The sequence below is a fragment of the Nannospalax galili genome, unplaced genomic scaffold (assembly GCF_000622305.1).
Source record: "Nannospalax galili isolate Female #2095 unplaced genomic scaffold, S.galili_v1.0 scaffold161, whole genome shotgun sequence".
NCBI classification, from domain to species: domain Eukaryota; kingdom Metazoa; phylum Chordata; class Mammalia; order Rodentia; family Spalacidae; genus Nannospalax; species Nannospalax galili.
This window is the reverse complement of record NW_008348586.1, coordinates 7,247,720-7,266,297: the sequence shown is the minus strand read 5'-3', so window position 1 is coordinate 7,266,297 and position 18,578 is coordinate 7,247,720. Positions and strand designations below refer to the sequence as shown.

The window sequence follows — 18,578 nt, the reverse complement described above, 5'->3', positions numbered from 1 at the left end:
GAGTTTGTGTTGGAAGGGGGCATCTCAAAGTCAGCTAAACAGAGAATTGGCAATGTTCATCCACTTCCTCTATTCTTGAAGCCAACCCTATCGTGGTCCCCCCTCTTTCCCCCACAGCTTTCCTCTATCAGTTACTATTTGTCCCTGCTTTCCATTTAACATGCTGTTACATTACAATGGTGTCTCACATTATTTCTGCAAATTTGACATTTTACTTCAAATATTGCAATACCAATACTTAGGAACTGGAGTCAAGGGGGTCAAGGCAAGATTGAGCTACATAGTGAGACCCAATTTCACAGGGAAGAAAAAGACTCAAAGAAAGAGTGAGTGAGTAGGTGGGAAACCCTCTTGCAGGAACTAATTTAGAGTTGGTACCAAGTTGAAAAGTAGGGTTTGAAAATGTGGGTAAATAGGGACTGGAGAAGTGGCTCAGTAGATAAGAACACTGGCTGCTCTTGAAGAAGACCCAGGTTCAGTTCCCAGAACCCACATGGTAGCTAACAACTATCAGTAGCTGCAGTTCCAGAGAATATGACCCTCTTCTGGCCTCCGTGGACATTGCATGATGTAGGTGCACTTGCATTCATACAGGCAGGACACTCATACACATAAAATAAAAATAAAATTTAAAAATAAAAAGTGAATAATTCATTATCTGAGACTGAGTTAACCCATAGCTGTGCAGTAAGGGCATCCTGAGACATGCATGGATCCGAAGATCATGTGGAAGTCCCATCCTCGATAGCTACAAGATATTCATGTCACTGAAGTAAGCTCTAGATGGCAAGAAATAATGCAAAGTTGGGAAGACCTGATAATTTTCTCCATTCCATGTTCACAGTGCTTTCACAGATGGGCTTTTGGGAGAAGGAGTCAGTTTGCTGGGAAGAAAGGCTGGCAGAAGGGAGATATGTCACTGGGAATCCTCAGAACCAAACTAAGATTTGAAAGTCAGACCTCTGTACCTTAGATGAATATGACTCAAGGTTGCCAAGACAACAAAAGGAAAGATGTAGCACCAAGCAAAAGAGCATCCTTACACTGCACAAATTTGGGAAGAGAGAAAATCCCTTGTCTTCAACATATTATGGCTATTTAGGTTTTTTTCCTATTGGATTTAATAGTAATATCTTCTGTTAGTTTAATTCCTAATTTGATCAACTAGCTTTATTGAACTTTCTGTCATGACTGGCTAAGCAACTATATTGACGTAGACTTATAGGTGAATCATTAGCTCCAGCAAAGGATGGAAATACCCAAGGCTGACAGAATAACTGAATCTTTATAACTGTTGCTGTATTGAGTTACTCACATTGGTCATAACAGAATTAACACTGACTATATTCCCATGTACAATCATTCTGTACTTTAGCAACAACAAGAATAGCAAAAGATTTGTGTCAAAAAAAGCATTCCTTAATAATTATGAAAATGACACAAAATATATGAAGCATGAGTTTCTTGAAATCAATCTTGGGTTAGCTCTAGTTATCTTATTTAGAAGAATAAAACAAAAAAAGAATTTGACCATCGGTTTGTTGGAACGTATGTCTACCAAAGAGAATAGAGAATGTTTTCTTTTCATGCATGGAAAACCCAAGAGTTTAGGTGAAGGGCAGGTGGACTGAGACATTTGCCATGATGTCATCTAAATCTAAATTGACATATTCCTACGTGGGTGAGGAAGTGTATTTGATGCAAAATTTTCACTATAATTTACTTTCTCCTCTCATCGTTTTATCCCTACTACAGAAATGGAAAATATCTTTTAAAGGACCACTATTTGCAACATTTCATATCTCATCATCAGGACTGCTAAAATCTTCCCAGGGACCATTACCCCACACTCCTGCATTCCATTAATTGCTCAGCAGATGTTCAGCAGCCTTCTCTTAAAAATGTTTGAGTCAGAGCAAGTTGCTGGAGAGAGGCAATGCATAATTTGGTTAGTCTCTAAGGGAAAAGAACTGTCTCTTTTACAGGAATTTACTAGCCTTGTTTTGGTTTTCAAATTCAGTTCCCTATTTGCTTTTATGGAACATAAGGTAAACTTCTGCAGATACCTGGATATCATTAGAGCCTGGATTTTGCTTATATATTTCTTTTAGGGAATTCATTAATTTTGGCAGCTAAGCTGTGCTAAACTTTGAACGTAGTCCTTATTTTGTTCTTAGTCCTTCCTGAGACTCATGGAAGCCATGTAATTTCTCTTGAGAGCCTAGCCACCCCCAACAGAAAATGTTTCTGAAATTCTCTTTGAAGAATCAAGAGACTTAACATTATATGAAGAAAGGGAGAAAGTGAGGAGAATGTTGTCAAGAAGGTAGAGGCAGGATCAGAGTTTAAGCAGTTGCTCTTGCCTTTTGGAGCCCTGTGTAATAGAGACTATGGCATTACAGTGAGATAGAACAGGGAGCAGAAATCAGTCATTCTGGGGATGGAGCTGGAAGCACTCCCCACTGCCTCAGCTCTCTATATTCCATGCGTCCATTTGTATTTTAAGACTCAGCTCAATGCCAACAGTTACATGACATTTTCCCAGAGATCTTTACCTCATTGCCACCTTCCTGTCTGAAATCACATGTACTCTCGAATCAGTTTCTGATGACGATGATTATGGTCACCATTGCCATCATTTTCTTCACTCCTAGTTTCTTATGAGTAGGGTCATCATATTTTTCATACTGCCATCATTACTGAACCTAGCAGACAACTGGTACATATCAGATGCTCAAGAAACTGCTTTCTCAAATAATCAGCTTCACAGTATGTAATATGTAGAAATACATACAAAATCTTCCCACAGAAGAAGTCCAGACCCAGGGTTTACAATCATGCAGCAGTCTCCATCATGACTCTAACCAAACACTTGGCTGGTGGAGCCTTTCACTCTTTTACCTAATAAGCAGATAGGGGAACACCAATCTCTGCCTTTTATGGTGGATGTTATATTGCATATGTATTTGTGCATTGAGGACGGGCATAGCACATAGAAAGAAAATCAGACTCAGGAGCCCTGGAGCTCTGTGTCTCAGAATAAGGGAACCAAGAGAGAATGAGAAAGGGACTAGCAAGAGGCTATTACCGGAAAAAAAAAAAAAAAAAAAAAAAAGCCTGGATAAGTTTTATAAGTTTTATAAGTCACTGCCAGTTGCTTCTGTGCTTTGCTTCAAAGGAGCCTTTCCAATATCAGAAAGCACTTGCAAGCCATAATGAACTCCAGGTTATATACTTTGGCTTGCCCCGTCTTTAGCTTGCCTAAATAACAGACTTTCTTCACAGCTTTTGTGGTATTTCCCTTGCCATTCTCTCTTTCACGTGTGAACTTACCTACCCTTCTGTGTCATATAGTTTAAAGGTCATGATATAATTTTAAGGACTATTTTCCTGCCATATGGTTTGATTTCTATAGGTCATTATGAAAGAATACACCCGATCCATTAACCAAATATCTCTAAAAGGCAATGTTGTTTTTTCAGCGTCCTTGCTAACCTGAAGCCTACTCAAAGGTAGCATCCATTTCATAGTCAACATCTTATGCTTCCAAGGCTTCTCCAACCCATTTGGCAGTAATTCCTTTAAATGTATGTCTCTTGAGGAGAATATAAGACAAAATAGGGCACTTACTCTCTCCACACTGCCTGAATCTGAACCACAAATGCTAGCACATGAATCCAAAAATAAAGATAATGAAGTTATTGCCTGTAGAAGGTTCAAGAAAGATGAGTCTTTAAACTGAAGAAGAGTTTTCCAAGAGGAAACGAAACAAGGATAATAAATTGAGAGGCCATGTGGAGCAAAGTTGTAGCAGGTTAGGATTGCATGGTCTCTGCATACAATCGTGAATGGTTAAACATGGTTTTGGGCACCTAGGTATTTACTAAACATTAATAAATTAGAAAGGGAAGGTGAATAAATTTCAAGGAAAGCAAATACAACAGCACATCATAAATTTTGTCGTCCATCATCAATGTGTGATAGTAAGGAAACTTTCATTAGTGCAGGTTTGAGATGGTAAAGCATGGTAAACAAGAGAAGAGAGGAAAGTATCACATGAATAGATTTTTATTTTCATCAAAAGGCAAGCTTGTTTTACAGCACTCTGAGAGAATGCACTGGGCAGGGCAAAAACAGAGGAACCACCTCCTGAAAGAATTTCTAAGTAGTAATTTGGGGTAAGAGTCTCTAATTCATTCTCTTTACAACACAGAACTTTTTAACCTTGTGACAAAAAAAAAAATGATGATTTCTTTGGTGGAAATGAAGACCTGGATGGAGAAGCCTCTTTATTGTTTATCAAAGAATATAACCTTAGTGGCTCATATTAGGTTTGGTGTCAATGAAAAAAAGTTCTGTCAGGAAGCTGGAAATTGGAGGAAGAAGCCAGGTAAGAGGACTAGGACAAGATTAGTCCCTGAACTACGAGCTTTAATTTCCCACTTCTTGTTAGATTTTTAGGTGAGAAGAATTCACTGTCAGGTCATAAAGTTCTTATTGTTGGTACAAACCTTACAGGCTCCATTGAGCTCTTTTTGTTTGCTTCTATGAGCACTCATACTCAGAATTAAATTCAGTCCTAACATTTGGCCAGCATGAAAGCGTGGGAAGCAGTGCACAAGCTCATCAGTTGTTCTATGGTAGAATGACAAGACTCTCCATGAGAATCGAAGGTAAGACGGAGCAAGAGGGGCTGTACTGGCATTCCATTTGAGGATAAAGAGCTGTGACTGGATTAATCCATGCTACAATGCAAACAACTACTTTTCAGGGTGATTCACATTTCACTAGAACAATTTATTGGGAAAATAAACTGAAATTTTAATAGTGGGACTTCTGTACAGGGGCTCTGGAAGAACTGGGCTAACTGGCACCTTTGAGGCAATTGTAGGCATCTACAGAGACCACAACTGATCAAAATGCAGAGAGTAAGCATCCATGGGGCACCTACAATTAGTACATCTACAACACAAACCCTATACCCAAGGCTCAGGGAACACTGTGGAAGGGAGGCCAGGAAGATTTGAAGAGCCAGAGGAGCAGGATGCCTTCTTGGAGATAGTGACTTCTAGACATGACAAGAACACTGCACCAGTGCAATTTCAACAATAGTAATGTGTAAACAAAGCCTGCATAATAACTCCAGTTGACATGCTAACATGGATAGGGGAAATTTCTCAAGGCTTCTTCTCTTTATGAAGAGCTACTGGAGATCAGTGGCTGCAGAGAGAGGGAGAACCAGTTTTCTCCAGGCCTCTTGATAGGTTATCATAACTCAAATGGTCAGCCCTAAACACCTGTAGATAAGAGCAATACCAAATGGGCTCAGTTGGATATAAGGTTTGTGTGTGTGTGTGTGTGTGTGTAAATGTAAATATATATATATTCATTAAAGAAGAGGTCATGAATTTGAGAAGGAATGGGGGGAGGACAGGATTTGGAGGGATGGACATGATGAAATATAGTACTCATGTATGAAATTCTTAAAAAACATTAATTAATTAAAAATTAAACCATTGGAATAATCAATGTTGGAAAAACTGTTTCCAACCCAATGTTAGAGATTTTTGCTACACAGAACTTATCAAATTTGACCACATTGCAGTTAACTTTGCAAACCTCATGAAAATAGAGCTTTGTGGGCCTCAGTGAAAATACTGAAGAATTCTATGGAGGATTCCAGGGATGACTCTTCAGGACCATGCTTTTTCAGCAAAATCTCCAAATGATGCTTACACATTCAGGTCTTTCGCCAATGTCCACAGCACTGTAGAAGGTATTACATGGACAGAAATATGCCCACATAACAAAGAAAATATAGGACTACCTCCAGCAATAAATCTATTTTACAACTAGTGGCATTCACTAAAACAGAGAAGGACTTAGAATGCTAAGTATAATAATAAACATTAACACCTAATTTCTTGGCATAGGTGGAGGCAGCATAATTGGCAGAATGGGCAGATTACATTGAGAGGAAGGAGGTAAGAAATGAAATGGGCCTCCAAATTCAAGATATACTGCATCCATAATCAAGATAAGTTAGAAAGGCTAGCCAAAAGGTATTCCTGGGAGGTAGTTGAAAAATAAAGTGTGAGTTAGAATATAAGTGGCAGAGACATTGAATAGACTTGAGTTTGTGAGAGTTAAAAAAATGATGTTATCTACATGTGTTAATAAGGGCAGAAAATGATGCACTCATGTCTCATTATTTCTGCCTCTATTTCAGGTGTAGGAGGCTATGCCCTTAACTTTCCAGTGGGTTCTGTTCTCCTAAAGAATGAGGTACATATGATAGAAATGATAGGTGAAAAGTTAATACTTCTCAATGGAAGAGCCTCAAAGCTCAGATTCAATAAAAGGATAAAAAAAAATACACAGCACTAATATTGTTCTTGACCCTTCCTACCTTTCAGTTGCCTTGTTCAAGCAGCTGCATTTAGGAAAACAGTCCTTTGTCAAAGGCATGTGTGGCTTTAATAATAAACTGTTATCCTGCGTTATCTTGGCCTCCATGTTGTTACTGACTGATTGCATTTCTTTTCCAGGTGTCATAAAAAGATATTATCAGAGAGCTATTCGAGGATTAATATTTCCAGACTTCAGGTGCCACAACTGCCTATGTTATGAGTAAGGGGTGGGGTAGGGAACTGAGTGCAGCTTGCAGCCTAGACCACAACACTGCACTGCATGAACTCTGCTCTCCAGCTTCTATTGAGAAAGACACTTTCCATGTGAGGCAGCATAAGCATTAGGAAAGAGGCTTTTGAAATTACAGTATAATCTAAGCCACGATGTAATAGATGCAGATGCCAAATAGTTGCTATGGAGCTCTCAACTGTAAAGTGAAATAAATTGTATCAATAATAGTTTCCATTTAGAGATGAAATTAGCACAAGTGAAATGATTCTACAGTCAATAAATTTATTTGCCTCTTTAGTCTCTGATTGCCCAGTTATTATTTACAAGTAAGCCATTTATGACTAAAGCCATCATGGTTATATTTTTAATTTCCTTCTATTTTTCTAAAATTAAATATATTTTACTCTTCAACTAATAAGGTGGCTCAGACTAGCTTTTGACAGTCATTAAATTGTTACGGTGCTATGATAAGTAATAACAGGTGCCAAGAGATCTAAATATATCTCTCCTCCAATGTAATTAAATACTGTTGACACTTCTGTATATCTACCCTGGTCCAGAAACGAGGTAACTCTTGAGCTTGTAATATATTCTGCATTGGTTTTTTAAAAAGACTATCTGAGGGCTGAAGAGATGGCTCAACAGTTAAGATCACTGGCTGCTCTTGCAGAGGACCGAGTTCAATTCCCAGCACCCATATGGCAGCTAACAATCACCCTAACTCCACTTCCAGGGGATCCAACACTCTCTGCTGGCTTCTGTGGGCATTGCATGGGTACACTTAACAAACATTGAAGCAATCCACTCATATACAGAAAATAAAAAAATAATAAAATATTTTTAAAAGACTGAGGAACTGAGGATATAGCTTCTTTGGTAGAGTGCTATCCTAGTATGTGCAAGGTTCTAGATTTGATCCCCAGCACCACATAAACCAGGTGTGACACACCCCAGTAATCCTGGCACTCAGGAAATAAAGGCAGAAGCATTGAACTGCCCACAGTTCAGGACTTCCTGTACAGGGGAATGGTTTTTATCTAGTGAATATGGAAAAAGGAGAGAGAAAATATGTGGCTAACTTCAGTGGAATCATAGCTGTAATAGATCATTTCAGGAGAAAGTCATCAGTTATAGATAAACGGGCACTTTTGGTTAAATTTAAGTTTTGTTTCTCTAGAATATAACCACTTACAAGGAGTTGGAGTTTGGTAACTTGAATAGAACCTCGGGTCCTGGGGGTGCTTCAGTGTGATGGCTTCACAGTCATTTAAAGGTGTAGTGATCTTTAAGACCATCGTGATTGGGTTTGTGTGTGAACTGGAGGGAACATGGGCCAATCAAGGGTACTTTGGAAATGGAAGCCTTTCTGTCTACTTTGCACTTTAGAAAACTTTTCTTTGTGCTAGTTCACATCACCTTAATCCTCTCCGTGATGGAAGGTCAACTTGACAGAATCTAGAATTTTCAAGGAGACAAGTTTCTGGGAATGCCTGTGAGGAATTTCTACATTAGATTAACCACTGGGCATTGTCTAGGTCAGGTTAATTGGGGTGGGAAGATCAACCATACCTGTCACCTGTCAGCAGCACCAGTCCATGGACTTGGTTTCTGGAGTGAATAAAAAATTGAAAGTGGGGGCTGGAGAGATGGCTCAGCGGTTAAGAACACTAAATGTTCTTGCAGAAGACCCGGGTTCGAATCCCAGCACCCACATGGCAGCTAACAACTGTCCATGACTCCAGTTCCAGGGGATCCAACATCTTCTTCTGTCCTCCACGGGCATTGCATGACACGGGTGCACTTACCTACATGCAGGCAATACATGCATACACATAAAAATAATAAAGTATTTAAAAAATTTTTTAAAAAGTTGAAAGTGATCAGAGACCAATATTCATACACATAAAAATAATAAATAAAGTATTTAAAAAAATTTTTTTTAAAAGTTGAAAGTGATCAGAGACCAATATTCATTGCTCTGTTGCCTGACTATGGACACAATGTGAGCAGCAACCCCATATACCTGCCACCATACCTTCCCCATATGATGGGCTTTTCCTTGAATTGTAAGACAGGATAAACCCTTCCTCCTTTAAATTGCTTCGGTCAGGTATTTTGTCCTAGCAATGTGTAAAGTAACTAATATGCTCATTCATAAATTCTTCCAAATGTTTAGACCACACAGACTTTTAAGTTCAAGTTTGTAATGTAAATTCTTGGATCTGTTTCAGAGGCAAGCTGAGAAAAAAAATGAATGTAAGGTGTGCTCAGTTCTGCAAAGTCTTGACGGCACTGAGTTTGGATGAGAAATGTGTTCGAGTTCAGAGTTTCAGAGTCATAGTGCAGGTTGAAGTTCTCCAAGAAAGTCCTCTATTAAATAGGACCTAAATCTTTGAAGGGTCCATGGTCAAATGAGTTTGAGAAAGGCTGCAGCAAAGCAAAATTAGATTCTCTCCCGCAGGACTGTGCACCTCTGGAATATGAGGAGCACCTGGCGTCTCCAGATGTGTAATGACAAGGCTACTGTTTCCCGAGGGAGCTTCACCACGAAACTCTTCCCTCATCTATCAGAACTCTTCCGCAGAATGTACTTTCAGAAATATGGCAGTAATAATATTACAGTATGAATGATTGGCCATGTACTATGTGTCAAACATCAAGACAATCAATTCCATCTAGTATGACTCTCACAATTTGCTAAATTAAACTTTAGTTTCATCTGCATTTTTTTCAGATGAGGAAGTTGAGTTTTCACTAATCAAATTAGTCTGAAAAGGCATATCCAGGATCTGGCATTTAAAAATTAAAAAAAAAGTGTATCATATGCATAACCCCAGATAAAGAGCTTTAAGTTTACTCTTTTATACACAGCTTTGACTATTTGGCACTTCCGATATGCCGGTCACTGTTCACAAGATGTGGTTACTCATGTTAGCATTTCTATTATCAACCAAGGCTCATATGAACAGAATACACTAATTCAAAGCATGTCCAAGTTCCTCACAGGATTTTAGAAATGGTGTGTGTGAGAGCACAGAGATTTGGGGATGTTGAATCACCTGGAGTATTGTTTGTATCCATGTTTTACTTTGCACATTTATCATGGTAAAAAAAAACTTCTCAGCGCTTTTCTCTCACACGTCTACCTTGTTAAGTTTGCAACTGGAGAGGAATTAATTTATGCTAATTCCACACAACAAGCCAAAGCCCATTTATCACCAGTTTCCATTCCTCAGCAAAACACACAAACCAACTCAAGTATTAGGAAAACTGAGATATACAGCTGCAGTGATGTGGAACAATAACAGACTCCTTTATATTCAGGCACAGATGAGCAAGCGGAAGCCAGCCATGGAACACTGAGGGCAGTGCCACTCAGTCTTCCCACTGCTGTGTGCTGTGCTCTGCTTGCCTGCCTCTGAGACATGGCTAAGCATTGCAGAACTAGGAGGTGGAATGCATGGTATGCATTGCAGAACTAGGAGGTGGAATGCATGGTATGCATTCCAGAACTCAAAGTATAGAAGCTAATTTTCTCCAAATAATGTGATAATTAACCAGCAGCATTAACATTGTTTCCTTAAGATTGATGATTCAAGTGTGAATGATATGGAATTGAAAGATTCTGTCTTGAAAAGAGAAGAGAGATGATGGGAGGTAGAAGCAAAGATTAGTGAATCTGCCCCTGTGTCTGTGTGTGCACATGGGAACACGCACATGCATCTATGTGTTTCCCTCATATCAGTGAGATCCATGTCAAGGTAACATCTCATTATTTTCTAGCTATTTCAAATGCCACCCTTTCCAATAAGCTCTGTGTTTTTCGTGGTTGCACCACAATGCTTCTATTCTGATTGGACTAAAGGAGCCTTCAGAGAGGAAATGAGAAGTTAAATTCTTTCTTGCCTCCGACAGGCCTCACCATCTGGGGCCTCCTGGCTCCCATTTGTTCATGGGCAAATTAATGCTTTACATTAGGCTATTTTTAAAATTTTCTTCTTATTCCTTTTATGTGGTGGTAATACTATTATATTACAATAATAGAGAATGAGAGGAGTTATTTTATCTTTTAGAGTTGCAAATGATAAAATTACAAAACGATCTGAGATCCAGTGACTGAAGTTGTAGGGACTGTATTCAAGTTGAGAGATAACAAGGTGGGCAGTCAGATGATGGCGGTATCATCAATCTTTCTGTCTCTATCAACATTTTGTCATCTTTTATCTATGTATGATCATCTCTTCATATTCACATGTACATGTCATCTATGTTTAAGAGTGTATGGTCTAGGAGTCCAACTATTCCCTTTACCTCGTGTCACTTGCATGCTTTCTTCTTTTGCTGTCTATCATCTTAGCCATGATCCACTCATGAGAAATGATGTCTTTTTAAGTTTCTTAGTGATTCACACAGACTGTGTATTAAGAAGTGTGAGTGTGTGTGTGTGTGTGTGTGTGTGTGTGTGTGTCTCAAACTTGTCTTCTTGCTTTCATTGCATAGAGTCCCATATGAAGACATTCAGCACTGAAAGCTTTACTGCTCTTGTCTGCGTGATGGGGATTGACACCTCCTACCTTCCATTTGTTAAAGCTAGCTAAGTTAGAATATCTAGGAAATGGAGAATATTTTCTCCTGCTCTGTCCTCCCAAGAGCACCATGGGGTCTGATGGATATCAGGGCTCTGCCAATGACAGTGAGAACTTCATTTTCTTAGTAAAAATGCAAATCACCCTTGTCCTGTGTATTCTACTACAGTGAGGCTACCCTGTCACCTCTCATGCAAGGATGGACTCTCACTCCGCAAGCACACAGTAGAGAGCAAATATTCAGTGCTGCTAGAAGCTGATTCTCCTACCGCTACTAAGCCAGTTTCCTGAGAAAGCAGCTCTGATTTTTTACTTTCACCAAAACGGTGTGGTTATATGAACTATGTGCTCTAGTTCTAGCTGAGATATAATCTTGCAAAATCAGACAGGGCAGAAGCAACCAAGGGTCTTGTCTGGGATCATCAATATTGCAGTCATTTGCTCTTGAACTTTTCTGCTTGGATGACCAGAGCATCACCCTCTTGGCTCTCAGAGAAAAGTCATAGAAAGGGTGTTAAAGGTCACCTGCATTTCTGGGTATGAGACTTTGCTTAAATTGATAAAAGGTAAAGGTCAGTATCCTGGTTTTCGCAAGGTACATGTGGATTGTTTTGAGATTTGAACTACATACACAAAATGTCAGTTCTTAACATGGTAGAAATTAATTGCAAAGAGTCATTACAAGTACATAAGCCTTGACCTTGAAGTAGAAGGAAATTTCAAGATGTAGGGAGATATTTTGTAGAACTGTACAGTAAGGCAAACTCGGAGAGGGAGTCTCATAGCCAGCTGATGCAGCTGCTCTGCCTGAGAAGGATTTCATGCATTTGAGGGGCTGGGGCTCAGGAACAGGCTGCCATGAATTTCAGAAATTCTGGAGCCCAATGGATGACACATCTCTCCTACCAACATCAGAGTGCTCAACCTTCCCAGGCATCCATTTAACCATCAGTTTCTTGTTTCCAAAAAATGAAAACACATGCCCTGTCTTTCTAGTTCTTCCTCTCACAACTGCCAAGGTAGACGTGGAAGAGGTTGGCTAATTCATAAAAAAATTCCTATTTGTAATTGTACTAGCTATCCCCTGTATTTAATAAGAAAAGCTTGCACAAAGTAAATTAAGACATTGTAATAATAACTAATATATATTGTTACCGATGCGGACCATCCCTAACTTAAAATGTTTGAGATCTTATGATGGTGTGAAAATACACCCTAGCAGCCATTCTGTCTCACCTTCACAACATTAGTTGCTGAATTACATAAAGAATTCTGCATTTGATTATAAAGTAGGCTTTCGGTGGGATATTTTTATCCAACTGTAAGCTAATGTGAATACCTTGAGTACATTGAAGATGGGCTACACTGAGCTGCATTTGGTAACTTACATGTTTGATATTTTCAACTTATAATGTCTTTATCAGGATGTTTGCCCATCTGTAATAGATATTAGTTAATTGTTAATGATAGCAGCAGCAGTAGAATAAAAAGAAATACATATAAAGTGCTTAGTCAGTAGATACATTAACAGTTCTCACAGCTGTCCGGTGAGGTCTGTACTATTATAATCTTGTAGACACAAAGACAGAATCAAAAAATCTGGCTCCAAGACCTGTTTTCTTTGTTCATTGTTCCACTGTAGTGTTTGGACTGGCCAGGTGCAGCACTCTGGGCTAGGACACACTCACATGTGTTCAACAGCTGTGGTACATGCAACTTGCATGTACATCCTACATACAGTGAGTCCTCTTTCTGGGGCTGACTAAGCCTGCGTCCCAGACACCTGAGTCTCCCATGACCCTGCCCAAGTCTCTGCTCATGTCTGTGCTGTTTCCTCCCCCAGCTCCACTGGTGGACCTTACTCCAACTCACAGTGGATCCGCCATGCTGATGTTGCTCTCGGTGGTGTTTGTGGGGTTGGCCGTGTTCGTCATCTACAAGTTTAAAAGGTGCGTGTTTTCCCTTCCACACCTCCCTATCCCTTCTCTCTTTCTGGCAGGTTCAAAAGCATATATCACAGTGATGTGCAGCTCTAGCACAGAGCAGTGATGGTTTCTGTTAATGTTTTAGGAAGATCCCGGGGATTAATGTTTATGCCCAGATGCAGAATGAGAAAGAACAAGAGATGATCAGTCCAGTCAGTCACACTGAAAGCAGGCCCAGTATCCCTCACACTGAACTCAGAAGGACTGGCCAGCTTATAGATGAGAAGGTGGAATCACAGCTCATAGGTAAATGATGCCCAGCAGCCATCAGCTGCCCAGGCTGAGTAGTCAGTGGCTGATTCCCCCTCTAACCCTTTTCTGGCTTCATATAACCACTTTCTTCTGCTCTAACACTGCTAAGGGAAATAGTCAAGATGTTTCTTCCTTGTTTTTTCTAGCTATTTTTCTCTCATTAATTTTTCCCCATTTTGCAAAAATCTTTCCTAAAACACTAAGCTTCAAATGTTTATGAGCAACGAGCATAGTATTTTCACTAATAATATTGAAGAATGGGAAGTCTCAGAGACTGGGGGTGGTGGGTGGGTGGTTATGTAATACAAAGGTACGTACTCACCTGAACAAAACATGACTCTCTACTACAGACAACTCTGAGGAGAACAAATTGCTCCGGAAGACTTGAAGAGTGAGGCATAATGAGACTGGCTAGCCTGACAACTTGGGGGAATTTGTTTTGTTTTTTGTTTTTCATTTTTGCTTTTTAAATCTAGTAGCTATCTAGAATCTACCCCACCCCCACCGGGAAGTTTGGAAGCTGAGAACTTGAGGGCATAAAGTTAGCAGAGCATCCAGGACATGAGCAGCCGAGATGAACAGTAGAGTTAGGTTATGAAAGAGCAGATCCATGGGCAGATGTCTTTCTCTTTCTTGACTACAAGTTTTGGCATCATCTTCAGTGCAGCTCTCTCTCTGTGAAGTGGGCATGGGAGATCCTGGTCCAGTGAGGCTGACGCTAAGTTGCTAAATCCTACTATCTATTTCAGAAGAAATTTTCCAGGAATTTAGACAAACCCATGGAGCCCACATTGCTGATCCATTTCTCTCCTCGGGTCCTCCTGTCTGTGGCCTCAGGAGTTGAAGCTGTTCACATCTCAGTCCTGTATTGCTGACTATGATGGAGAAATTCCATAACACTTCATGCTTCCCTCTAATGCTGTAATGCCAGATCACCTAGAAGGCCTTTAGACAAGATTTTTAATCTGTTACTTGGAAAGATAAAAGTTTGCAAACGGGAACAGACGCTTCTGTTTAACTGGGTCTGAGAAAGGTCTGTGGCTGTATTAGGGGGAATTTAAATGCCAATAGTGCATGAGTCAGAGATTACAGTAACAACTGCAGCCACATCTGGTTTTCAATTTTCACTGCATTTCCTTTCATTTGGTGGAGAAAGGTGATAAAAAGATACAATAGCTTTGGATTAAAAAGGACAGAGGCTTCTCTGTCTTCTGTCCAGAGAAATGTGCACTCTTGCCTATTCACTTCTAAAGCATCTAAAGTGCTGCTTTATTTAGGGCATCTTTTGCCTCTTGGTCCATTTCTATGTGCTATAAAACATGGTGGCTGTTTATTATAGCAGCAGTTCCTCCTTCACCAGGAATAGCTATAGCGTATTGCAAAGACTCTGACACCTTTCCATTTCCAGTGTCATTAAATGAGTAAGTGTTACACGTTTTCTCTTAGGAGAGTAGCTTTACCCTCCCCTCCCTCCCCTTCTACTCAACCTGGTGACTCATCTCTCCGATTGCAAAGACCAAGACACATCACTCCACCTTCAACGCCAAAGCGGGGATCTGCTGGGGCACAATTTGCAATTTAAGGAAAACCCCCAAAGGCTACAGGAGACCTGCTGATCAGGAAAGAATTTCGCTCTTGTGAAGTGCATCATCCTTCATGACCACTAACTACTTGTTTTTTCCTTTCTTCTGTTGTTCTGTTTTCCTGTTTTGCCAGGAAGTATTTCCATAGTTGCTGAGAATCAAAGCACAAAAGAAAGCCCTACCTATGTAAATGTTTGAGTGGAGGACGCCAGTAAACACAACAAAATAACATAGAAACAATCAGAATTCAAACAAACACTCACTGCATCGGGACTTTTAAATTCTTCAGACACAGTCAACAAGGGTTTTTAGCTTTAAGCCTGTGCATGTGGACAGTAACTTGAGAACACGTTTGGAGGGGCAGTGTACAGGTGCTCTATTTTAATGGAAAACACGCTCCTCCCCTTTCTTCTCTTTTTTCTGATCAATCATGTTTGTAGAATATTCATAACATATATAGGCCAAGGAAATCTGCATGGATTTTTTGAAATACTCTTGGCTCTAGATTTAAATAAAGCTCTTTTAGCTCTATGGGCTGATGGGTGGATTAGCCATCCCAAGCCTTTTCATAGGACACAAAGACATGCACAGGAGTTTGAAACCCTGAGCTGTTTCTCTGTTCTAGTTGTCATTTTTCCCTTCTAAGTTAGAGTTAGTGGCTCTGTGGGTAAGCAGTGACCACAGACTGCTTTCCATCCATGGTCTGTAGCCGCAGGAACAAAGATGCAAGTTAAAGACACATGTACGCAAGTCCAACAGGTAAACAAGGGAGGTAGGGAAGTGAGGACCTTGGTTTCCTCTTCAACTTTTGTCCTTGCACCTTTCCCTACTCTGCCCCAACTAATGTAAGAAGTGGAATTTTCCAGTAGTTTCCCATCATCCCACCTCTCCGTTTGCTTACATCATATTCTCAGAATGTCCTTCAGTTTGTTTTCCTTCGAATCCCTGTTATTCTTCAATGGCTCTCAACTTTTTTTCTCAAAATATTTTGCTATTTGGATAATAAACCTGATATTAAACTGGCCTTAATCTGGCCTAGGCCCTGCCAACCCTGAACACTCAGTCCTGTGTCTACATCTCTGTCAGTTTTGTACACCCCCACGCATGCCAGTTTCCACATGCACTGGCCACACTGCATTCTGCCCAGTGGGCTTCAATTTTATCCCCCCATGCCCACCTCCACCTCCACCTCCACCCTGTCTCCTCCAGAACCTTCCTTTGCCAAATACTTGTGTCTTTTCCCACCTGGAAACATGCAGTGTGTGTGTGAGTTGATATATGCAAAGCAATCTAAACCTGGCCATGTACTTTTTGGAAAAGAAAGCACTCAGATGAAATAGTGGTATTTGAACATTTACACACAAACACACACACACACACACACACACACACACACAAAACCCTTTAGTATGGTCAAATTCTAGGAGATTCTTGTGAGAAATGTTCTGAATGTGTGACTATACTCCAGGGTAATATCATCTATGATAATTGCTGTTACCTGATATTTCCTCTCTAAAATAACAATATTTGTAAAATAAAACTTATTTTTAACCAGAAGGAGAAGCAGATTAATGGATTTAATGTATAGGATGATTGGGAAACATGATGAACTAGGTCTTCTTTTGTATTTGGAAGAGATTTTGATCTTTTAAAACAGTCTCAGTGATTTCATGTGTGCTCTCTGATCTGTGAGTATCATGGAAACGCATAATAAGTCAGAGCTAGCTGATTGTAGCAAAGTAAGGCTCAGAATCCTCAGATCCTCAAAGCATAAAGAAAGCATAAAGTTCCCCTAGGGCAGCCATGAAAATGGCTCAGAGAAAGAAACAACCCCTGTCCCCTGCCGATACCCAGTCGGTGTGTCTGAAGCCCCTTCATTACCTTGGACTAGACAATGCCCACTCTCAAGTTGGGATGAAAGCTGTTCTGATAAACCACCTGGAGATTCCAGTCTGTGTCTCCAAGCCAACAACAGGGGGCTGGTGATCATCCTAATGATCAGGATGATCGCTGCCCCATGTGGCTCATGCAAGGGAAGAGTAGGGAAGCTGTACTTTTAGAAGTTAGTCAAGCAGAAAGCTGTATGGTAGAGGATGCCCCGTGTGAATTTGGGCAGTAAATTATGCCTGGGGATATAATCAGTTGATTCCCAACCTGCCAGGCTTCCTATCTCATAGGAAACATTCTCATTGATTTTCTTCAGTTGGAGTCTTCCAAATTTATTCTGGAAGACAAAGGATTTAGAAACCAAAAGAGGTTCCTTCAAAGGAGACAGGGAATTCTCAGAGTTGCAGTTCCATTCATGCTAATTAGAAAATTATTATTTTAAAAAGGAAGAACACTCTTGACCTAGCACAGTGCCTTGCCTAGGGTAGCATTGTGAACATAATTTGTCAGTGAAAAAACTGAATGAAGGCATGCAGGGAAGACGAACTGTAAGTCTTCATTTAAAATAGGGACGAACACGAGGTGCCTGGCCAGTGTACCAGCCTCAGGTTCAGCATCTCTAGCGTCCTCATGTGCCTCTCCTCAAAGCTCTCACCCACCTGTAGGTGATTAGCAAGGCAAGATACTGCTCAGAGGGGACGCCGTAGTTCCTGCAACCATGGCCAATGGCTCTCAAAGTGTAGTACCCAAGACAACAGTGTCAATGTAGCTTAGACTTGTTTGAAATGCAGATTCTGGGCCCATGCTCTAGGCCTACAGTTCTGGAAATCAATAATGTTGTTTCCTATCACTGGTTGAGAGTGGACCCAACAATCTGTTTCAACAAGTCAATCAGGCTATTATAAAATACATTAAAGTTTGGGAATTACCATGCAAGTTCATTCAGCTAAATCCCAAAGAGAAGGTAGTAACCAGAACCTACAAATGGGAGGGATGCAAGTGTGTACCTCTCCTAACAGCAGGTGCCCGCACAATGAGGTGTTTGGTGGGCTTAAGGCCAGAGGAGTGTGGGGAGGGATACATGTGGGAGGTAAGATTCAGGACAAGCTGAAAATCAGATACTGCATTTCTTAAAACCTCAGCAGGCAAACTGTGCTCTACCCTGAACTACCCAACCAATATTTTTGTCCCTTGCCCTATTCCAAATTGAATCCACACTCCAAAATGCAGAGGTTTGCGTTGCTTTTCTTCAGAAGTTCCATACAGCAACTTTGAGAGCAGTGGGGTACTTGGCAGCTCTTCTCTGTTTTCCAGGATTCCAACTGAGCGTTGAAACCCCTCATTTGCCAACTTATTTTTATAGGAAGCCAATTTAAAAAAACAAAGAAAGTTTTCTTATAGTATTGGAACTACTTCTAATTTTAAAATGACTTTTTGATGTATTTTTTTGTTAAATACTATGTAGTGTAATGAATAATTACTCTTGTTTATTGCTTTTACAATCATATTTATTAAACAGATAATGTCTCTAAAGTCTTTGTCTCAATGTGTTTATTTAATCCGAAAATACATGGTCTATGTTTTCAAACATGGTGAATTTTCAGGACTTCATAAAGGCTAATTGCATGAGAATACTTAACTCT

General features: G+C 40.1%; 1 protein-coding gene across 4 annotated transcripts in view; it reads left to right on the top strand.

Moving 5' to 3' along the window:
- Positions 1–18,302, top strand: part of Sorcs1 (sortilin related VPS10 domain containing receptor 1) — a 561,958-nt gene extending 543,656 nt beyond the window's left edge. For 2 of the 4 annotated variants that reach the window (XM_008845713.3, XM_029569633.1), the window contains exons 25-27: positions 13,072–13,177; positions 13,299–13,459; positions 14,215–14,545. In XM_008845713.3, the coding sequence (XP_008843935.2) occupies positions 13,072–13,177; positions 13,299–13,459; positions 14,215–14,309 (362 nt within the window). In that variant the 3' untranslated portion in view covers positions 14,310–14,545. Of the gene's footprint in view, positions 1–13,071; positions 13,178–13,298; positions 13,460–14,214; positions 14,546–14,911 lie in introns of those variants that run through there. The other 2 variants (XM_008845715.3, XM_008845714.2) reach the window with 2 other exon arrangements.
- The last annotated feature ends 276 nt before the right edge of the window (positions 18,303–18,578 follow it).